General features: G+C 53.0%; 1 protein-coding gene and 1 long non-coding RNA gene across 2 annotated transcripts; one reads left to right on the top strand and one right to left on the bottom strand.

Annotated features, from left to right (window-relative positions):
* Positions 1 to 2794: 2794 nt before the first annotated feature.
* On the bottom strand, positions 2795 to 4169 carry LOC123579799. Its single transcript, XR_006702963.1, has 2 exons — positions 3567 to 4169; positions 2795 to 3385 (listed from the first exon to the last, which is right to left on the bottom strand). It is a non-coding gene; the product is annotated as an uncharacterized LOC123579799 (long non-coding RNA).
* A 284-nt stretch (positions 4170 to 4453) lies between these two features.
* On the top strand, positions 4454 to 7974 carry SOX11 (SRY-box transcription factor 11). The gene has a single exon (XM_045447830.1). It carries the CDS (start codon positions 5020 to 5022, stop codon positions 6415 to 6417), a length of 1398 nt encoding a protein of 465 aa, XP_045303786.1. The 5' UTR covers positions 4454 to 5019; the 3' UTR covers positions 6418 to 7974.
* Positions 7975 to 8410: the final 436 nt, after the last annotated feature.

The raw sequence follows: 8410 nt of genomic DNA, 5'->3' as shown, positions 1-8410 counted from the left end.
GACCTAAAACTACTTTAAAAAAGCTTATTTAAAAGAAAATGCATAGCTCATATGAATAATAAAAAAAGAAAAAACATGAAGTTTGGAGGCAGTAGGTTTGTATAATTCTTTTGTTATTATTAAGAATCAAGGGCTACATGATGAGATCCACTAAAATAATTACAGGAAGGAAGGAAGGTAGAGAGGGAAGGAAGGAAGGAAGGAAGGGGAAGGAGGAAGGAAAGAAGGGAGGAAAGGAGGAAGGGGGAGGAAGGGGAAGGAGGAAGAAAGGAAAGAACAAAAAAGGAAGGGAGGAAGGAAGGAAGGAAGGAAGGAAGGGAGGGAGGGACAAAAAGGAAAGGGAAAGGGAAAGGAAAGGACACTGGAACTGGAATTTTCAAACTTTTTTTTTTTTCAACGTTTATTTATTTTTGGGACAGAGAGAGACAGAGCATGAACGGGGGAGGGGCAGAGAGAGAGGGAGACACAGAATCGGAAACAGGCTCCAGGCTCGGAGCCATCAGCCCAGAGCCCGACGCGGGGCTCAAACTCACGGACCGCGAGATCGTGACCTGGCTGAAGTCGGACGCTTAACCGACTGCGCCACCCAGGCGCCCCTAAAATTACGTTTTATAAATAAGTTTCAGAGTCCCTGCCCTATGTCTTTCTGCTAGTGTTTTAATGAAGCGTACTCTCTGGCTGGGTGATTCAGAGAATACACGAGTGAGAATATCAACAGATTATTGTAGCAACTAAAGTATGTCCTGATGTACCAAACATGAAGTGACAGTCACTGGCAGCCTACGTGTCGAGGGAAGGGGCAGCAGGTGCCTGGAAGCACACCCCACCCCCACCCCCACCCCCACCCCCACCTCCAGCATTGCACCTGGGGCTAAATGCAATGCAGGAGATCAATATGCAAAGATCAGGTGAAAAGAAAGCTCTAGATGGATAGGCTAAAATGCCAAGGCCCTAAAGCACCATGAGAAAAAAACAGGGTAAGACGGGGTCTGGAGAGTCTGGGAGTTCAACTGACACCCGTCACCAGGTCTGAGGATACGTACAAGGGGGGTTCCAGGTAGACAGAGGATATAGAGATCAAACTCAGGATTCAGCTCTGAGGCAGAGATGCCGAGAGCTAGCAGAACAGTGAGGGGAGAAGCCCGTTTCAGGAGAGTGGGTCACGAGAGAGGAGATGGAAAGAATTGTCCTGCAGGGTATCATTTCAGCGATGGAGATAATGCGCGTAGTCAGAGCTCTTGTGAAACGGGTATGTTCAATTTAACGGGTCAAATATTTACCCAGTGATATTTTTAGTGTATTATTTGCTTAGCAAAATGTTTCTTGTTCAGAGGGAGTAGGAACACTTTGCATGTATTCTAAATGTGTTATCATGATTTTGAGCGATTTCGTATAATAGGTTACCCCTTACATAATAGTTCTTATAAATGAAAGGTCTTCTTTCTAAAGATACGTTTGTGAAAAAAAAATAATAATAATGATAAAAATAGTCATTTGTGGCTATAATAGAATGTACATCTTAAGACTCTGAGTGTTAATTATATACCCAACAATGTTTAATATTAGCAGGAAAACTGTAGAGACGTCCATAGATATACACACACATGAAATGTATATTGGCTATGAAAAGATGATTCAGAGGTCTAATCCTGATATGCATTCACCAGTTTTAAATATAGCAGACAAATTTCCATTTTACTAAGCTAAACTTTCAGGAAGTGTATCATTACAGAGGACTGCATTTTCCATTTGTTAGCCTCAAGTTCCTCTAACTAGTTGGTTGATGCTGATGCTGCAAGCATCCATTTTTTACGAGTAAATACTGTTCCTGTGAGAAGCATTCAGGTCTCAGGCATGTTCCCATTTCTTTTCTTTTAATGTTATGCTTATTTTAAAACCTTCCCATAGAGAGGGTGAAAAAAAAAAAAGGAAGAGAAAGGAAAGAAACGAAAAGAAAAGGAAAGGGAAGAAAAGAGAAGAAAAGAAAAAAAAGGAAAGAAAAGAAAGAAAAAGTATACATAAGAGTTATTTAGTTTTTCTTTTCTCCCTTCAAATCCTCACTAAATTCACTAACATTAAGGAGGTGGGTAGATCGTGTTACAAAATAGCAATCTAGGTAATCCTTTTTGAACATTGGGACCTTTCTCTAGAAGACAGGGGGGGGAATTAGCTCCAGTCCATTCCTGTGGAAGTCTCCATGCCTGCTTTTGCTCCGCCAACCTCTACTGTGTGTTTATGGAAAGACCCATCAAGTCACGGCACTTCCCTCTCATGGTCCCTGCTGCCCGGCTTGCACTAATAAACAATCCCTGTCACTCTGGTTTTCTCTTCTCAGAGGGTGACCCATCTTTCTCAGAACAGAAATTATGTTTCTTATCTGAAAGACTAAATATTAACTTATATTTCCTCTGAGAAGATCATAGCACTCCCAGAATAAACCCATTATTTTCCAGCCTGATTGCACTTAATCTAATTCTCATTCTAAAGCTAAACATGATTTTTGCTGTCAAGTGAAAAAGGCAAATAAATACCGAATTTGCTTAAGATTTGCAAAGGCATTCTCTCTCAGAGTCTGAAATGCTAGATGCCCTCATGGTTTGCACGAAAATAATGCAACCGGGCTAAATTATTTCGAGGCTTCTGGCTGGAGTATGGATTTATCATGTGTTGGGTGGGGTGGGGGGGAGCAGTGAGGATTCACCAGTCCATCCACCCACCCTCCGGGCGTGTTCCCAGGAGCTGAAATGGCTGGGAAGTGTGCGCGCAGAGACAGGAACACGAGGCAGGGCTTGCCTTGTGGGAGGGAATACGGATTTTCACACACTGCCTTCGGTTTTATACATCTCCAGACTTGAGGTCACCCTGTATGGATGACTGTAAATTCCTCTGGTTCCGATGGCTGGAGAGCATAGATTGCCCACAGGATTGGCTTGAATATCACAAGGATTGGACGCAGTGTTTTTCTTTAGGATGAATAACGTGGGGGGGGGGGGTACTGCAATGGTGGCACGCGGGCGCGCGCGCGCACACACACACACTCACAACACACTCACACAACCGCGCGCGCGCGATGGTCTGTGAAAAATGTGAAAACAGGGTACCATTTTCTGTGACTAAAGACATCAGGAAACTGCAATGTGCAAGCACTGCAGTGTCATTTGCAGGAAAGGAACCCGAAAGGGAGCAGCGGGTTGGGGTCACTGTGTGAGTCCTAAGAGGCTGACTTGTCTCGCGAAATACTCTGGGCAGTATCTCGGGGAATTACTCAAAGTTGCCGGCTCGCCAGCGCTGGAGGGTGTGAAGGCAGCGATGACGACAGGCAATGAATAGGAAGCAGGTTTTCTTTCAATCTCCCCGCAGAATATCCACAGATGGGTAACAGCGACTAAATAAAGAAACACAAAGAGAAACGGGTTTCCAAGTAGCACAGCGGGACCGACGGGCCATGGGGCCGCTTTACATAAGCCAGCCTGTTCTCCGGCTACGCTCGCAGTCCTAGGAGCAGTGCGCCCCACCTGGGCACAGACACGGGACGTATTTGGACTCGGAAGTTGGGGTGCACCTACTTTTCTCCTCGGTCCGTGTCGCTAACTAAAACAGCCAAGGCCCCGCAAGGCGTGCTGGCTCCTCGCTAGACGTTCAGGACGAGGCTGCTCCGGAGGGCGCTGGTGACCGAGAGAGGGGGAGGGGACAAAGAGGAAGAGGGGGAACGGGAAGGAGTGGGGAGCGGGGGGTGGGGGGAGGGGACAGGGCGGGCTGGAGAGCCCGGGGGGCGGGGCCGTGCCGAAGCTCGCGGGTCCCGGGAACCGGGTTCAGAACCAGCCTCGGGAGTGGCCAGATGGAACGCGAGGACCGGGCCCCCGCCCCAGCCCAACCCCGCAGACCGTTACTCCGGCCTCCGCCTGGGGCGGGACGCACGCGGGCCGGGCGCGGCCAAACGGTCCCGCTGCGTCTCCGGTCGCCGCCGAGGGAGGGAAAACACGGGGAGAAAAGGGACAAAGCACCGAAAATGCAGACGGGGGGAAGGGAGAATGCAGCCTCTTGGGCTTTATATGGATTTCTTTGCCTTAGAAAAACAGGGAGAAAGGGAAAAGGAGAGAGAGAGAGAGAGCAAGCCCACGTGCCCGGGAGGTGTTGTGTTAAAGCGCCACCTGCCGTCGGCCGGGGCGCGGCGGGCTCCCCCGGCGGGCTCGGGCGCGCGCGGCTCCGGGAGGCAGCGGCAGCCACCCGGGGGCGCGCCGGGCGGCACCCGCCAGCTCCGGCTGCGCGCGTGCCCGAGCGTGTGCCCCGGGAGGGCGAGCGCGCCCGGTCGGCTCGCTCGGACCGGCCTCCCGGGGACCCGGCACAAAGGGGCGCCCGGCCCGGCCCGGACTAGTCCGGTTCGGCGCGGTGCAGCGCGCGGCTCCCGCGCATCCCGGGAAGCGGCGCATCTGTGCACACACGCGGATTTTTTTTTTTTTTTAAATAACATATTTCCAGACGTGCCTCCCCCTCCTCCCGCTCCCCCACCCCCCATCTTTGCAAAGCAGCCCCGAGGGCGGACGGGGGGGGGGGGCGGAGGGGCGTGGCCGAGGAGTTAATAAAGGGAGAGGGGCGGAGCCGGGCAGCAGCCATTGGCTGGCCCGCAGAGTGATGTCACCCATATGACGCCCTGATAACTAGTTGGGAGAGAGCCCTCAACTTTTTGCAGAAGGAGCGCGCGCGCCTGGGAGTGCTCGGGGTCCGGCGCTTGCGGCGGGAGCCACGAGCCGGAGAGAGGGGGTCCCGGGCTGCCTCGACCGCCGCCGCCTCTCCCGTCGCGGCCGCAGCTTCCCGCGCTCGGGCGGCCGTCGCCGCCGCAGCCGCCGCAGCCGCTGTGTGCAGCCTGGAAGGGGGGGCGGGGGGGAGGGGGGGAGCCGCGGACGCGGGGTACCGAGGACTTTGCAACTTGCCCGGGAAGGTGGAGGGGCGAGAGGGGGAGGGGGACCTCCGCACGAGACCGAGCGGCCCGGGTTGGAGCGCCCAGCCCCGCGGCGGATCATGGTGCAGCAGGCGGAGAGCTTGGAAGCGGAGAGCAACCTGCCCCGGGAGGCGCTGGACACGGAGGAGGGCGAATTCATGGCTTGCAGCCCGGTGGCCCTGGACGAGAGCGACCCGGACTGGTGCAAGACGGCGTCGGGCCACATCAAGCGGCCGATGAACGCGTTCATGGTGTGGTCCAAGATCGAGCGCAGGAAGATCATGGAGCAGTCCCCGGACATGCACAACGCCGAGATCTCCAAGCGGCTGGGCAAGCGGTGGAAAATGCTGAAGGACAGCGAGAAGATCCCGTTCATCCGGGAGGCGGAGCGGCTGCGGCTCAAGCACATGGCCGACTACCCCGACTACAAGTACCGGCCCCGGAAAAAGCCCAAAATGGACCCCTCGGCCAAGCCCAGCGCCAGCCAGAGCCCCGAGAAGAGCGGCGGCGGCGGCGGCGGCGGCGGGGGCGCGGGCGGCGGCGGCGGCGGCGGCGGCGGGGGCGCGGGCGGCGGCGCGGGCGGCGCCAAGACCTCCAAGGGCTCCAGCAAGAAATGCGGCAAGCTCAAGGCCCCCGCGGCCCCCGCGGCCGGCGGCGCCAAGGCCGGGGCGGCCAAGGCGGCGCAGCCCGGGGACCTGGGCGGCGCGGGCGACGACTACGTGCTCGGCAGCCTGCGCGTGAGCGGCGCGGGCGCGGGCGGCGGCGGCGGCGGCGGGGGCGCGGGCAAGACCGTCAAGTGTGTGTTCCTGGACGAGGACGACGAGGACGACGAGGACGACGACGAGCTGCAGCTGCGGATCAAGCAGGAGGCGGACGAGGACGACGACGAGCCGCCGCACCAGCAGCTCCTGCAGCCGCCGGGCCAGCAGCCGCCGCAGCTGCTGAGACGCTACAACGTCGCCAAAGTGCCCGCCAGCCCCACGCTGAGCAGCTCGGCCGAGTCCCCCGAGGGCGCGAGCCTGTACGACGAGGTGCGGGCCGGCGCGGCCTCGGGCGCGGGGGGCGGCAGCCGCCTCTACTACAGTTTCAAGAACATCACCAAGCAGCACCCGCCGCCGCTCGCGCAGCCCGCGCTGTCGCCCGCGTCCTCGCGCTCCGTCTCCACGTCCTCGTCCTCCTCGTCCAGCAGCGGCGGCAGCGGCGGCGGCAGCGGCGGCGAGGACGCCGACGACCTGATGTTCGACCTGAGCTTGAATTTCTCCCAGAGCGCGCACAGCGCCAGCGAGCAGCAGCTGGGGGGCGGCGCGGCGGCCGGGAACCTGTCCCTGTCTCTGGTGGATAAGGATTTGGATTCGTTCAGCGAGGGCAGCCTGGGCTCCCACTTCGAGTTCCCCGACTACTGCACGCCCGAGCTGAGCGAGATGATCGCGGGGGACTGGCTGGAGGCGAACTTCTCCGACCTGGTGTTCACGTATTGAGAGGGGCGCCCCGCTTCTCGCTCTTTCTCTCCGCGGGTGCTGAGCAGGGTTCCTCGGGAGGAAGTCGTGGTGGTCGTGGCGGTGATGATGATGATGATGATGATGATGATGATGGTGGTGGTGTCGATGGTGTCGGTGGTGGCGGTAGGGTGGAGGGGAGACATGAGATGCTGATCTCGATATGATGTCGTGACACAAAGAAATTGGAAAAGATGATGAAAATTTTGGTGGAGTTAAAGTGAAATGAGTAGTTTTTAAACCGTTTTTCCTGTCCCTTTTTTTTTGTTTGTTTTGGGGGGGGGTTGTTTGTTTGTTTTTGTTTTTGCTCCCCTCCCTTCCTTTATCGTGTCTCAAGGTAGTTGCATACCTAGTCTGGAGTTGTGATTTCCACCCCCACCCCCAAATGTGGTTTTGTAATTACTATTTCTTTTTCTTGAAATTCGTGATTGCAACAAAGGCGGAGGGGACAGGGCGGGGGAGGGGAGGGAGGACCCGCTCCGGAAGGCGCTGTTTGAAGCTTGTCGGTCTTTGAAGTCTGGAAGACGTCTGCAGAGGACTTTTCGGCAGCACAACCGTTACGCTAGGGAGTTGGTTGGAGATTTTTTTTTTTCGTAAGAGATCTTAAAGAACTGATGATTTTTTTTTTAAAAAAAAAAGAGAAACAAACACAAAAACAAAAAAGGGACCATTGCAACTTTTTTATTTTATTTTATTTTTTTGGAGGGAGAAAACTGATGTCTTCTATGCATCCGATTCTTAACAAAACTGCAGGGAGCTTGAAAAAATGCAGACTGTACAAACGCTTACAAAAAAAACAAAAAAACTGTGAACTGACTTACGATCAGAGTTTACTTTTCAGATCAAATTGTTTATGGTTTTACAAATGTGATTTCTACTTGCCAACTTTTTTTTTGTAACTTGTTCCCTTATACCTCCTTGATTGAATACCAGACAGCCTAGACCTCAGTACAAAACGTATTGAAGCATTTTTGATACATAACAGACCTCAGTCTTTTTTAAAAATTAATATATTTTCAGGCGTATTTTTGTACAGTGAAAAGGGAACATTCTTGCTGTGTTTTTTCAGTAAGACTTTCAGGCACTTCTTCCCTTTTGATTTCTTTTTTTCCTCTGTTTTTTTAGCATGCAAGTATGTTGGTACGTTATGTCCTGGTTTTAAAAGGATTAAAATTTTAAAATAATCCTTGCATCTAAAGGCCTTGTGGTTTTAAAAAAAAAAAAAAAAAGCAAACTTTTTTTTGTACAGCTATAGTAGAGATTTGTTCAATATTTGTAGGTAAAGATTTATTGAAAATGGTGATATAGACCTCAGAGCTGTTATCTTAGTCTAAAGATTGTATATGTACTGTACTATAGTAGGACTTTATGTATCTCATACGCTGTGATATGTGGATGGGGCCCCAGATGGAAGGTTTGAAACTGGATTCTCGATTTTTAGCAAAAAAAGAAAAAAAAAGGCACATAGTTTAAGAAGTTTCTCATTTTGTGCAATATAATCTAAATAAAGTACAGACCATCTGCATATTTTGTAGCAAATGGTGGCAAAGCAGACTCAATGCACTGTCGACATCGTTCCCTGTTTTTTTTTTTTTTTTTTTTTTGTGCTGGAAGTCTGTATCTTGACAATTTTAATAAATCAGCTGGAACTGATAGAAACTCGCATCTCCAATAGTCTCTATAGAAGTCCAACTGGAGGCCCATGTTGTCGCAGCGCATTCAGTGACGAGGCTGTTGTGCGGCGGATGGGAGTGGGGTTAGGCTGGAAAGGGCTCACTCCGCAGGCCGGTTTCTTTTTCCTCTGCCTTCGGTGGCTGGTGATTGAAATCCAGGGAGGAGGAATCTTTCCCTCTGCCTTCCCTTCCCGCCCCCCGCCCCGTCCGTTTCCTTTCTCACCTCCGCCTCCACTCCCACTCTCTACCCACCCCCCCCCAATCCAGCCCGGCCGGGGCGGGGCGGGGCGGGCTGGGCGAGG

The sequence above is a fragment of the Leopardus geoffroyi genome, chromosome A3, assembly GCF_018350155.1.
Source record: "Leopardus geoffroyi isolate Oge1 chromosome A3, O.geoffroyi_Oge1_pat1.0, whole genome shotgun sequence".
Classification (NCBI taxonomy): Eukaryota; Metazoa; Chordata; class Mammalia; order Carnivora; family Felidae; genus Leopardus; species Leopardus geoffroyi.
Note: the sequence above shows the minus strand (reverse complement) of the source record. Positions and strands in the feature narration are given on the sequence as shown.

Bases quoted from the DNA above. Each gene is read 5' to 3' on its own strand.
- SOX11 (XM_045447830.1), top strand. From the start codon at position 5,020: ATGGTGCAGCAGGCGGAGAGCTTGGAAGCGGAGAGCAACCTGCCCCGG.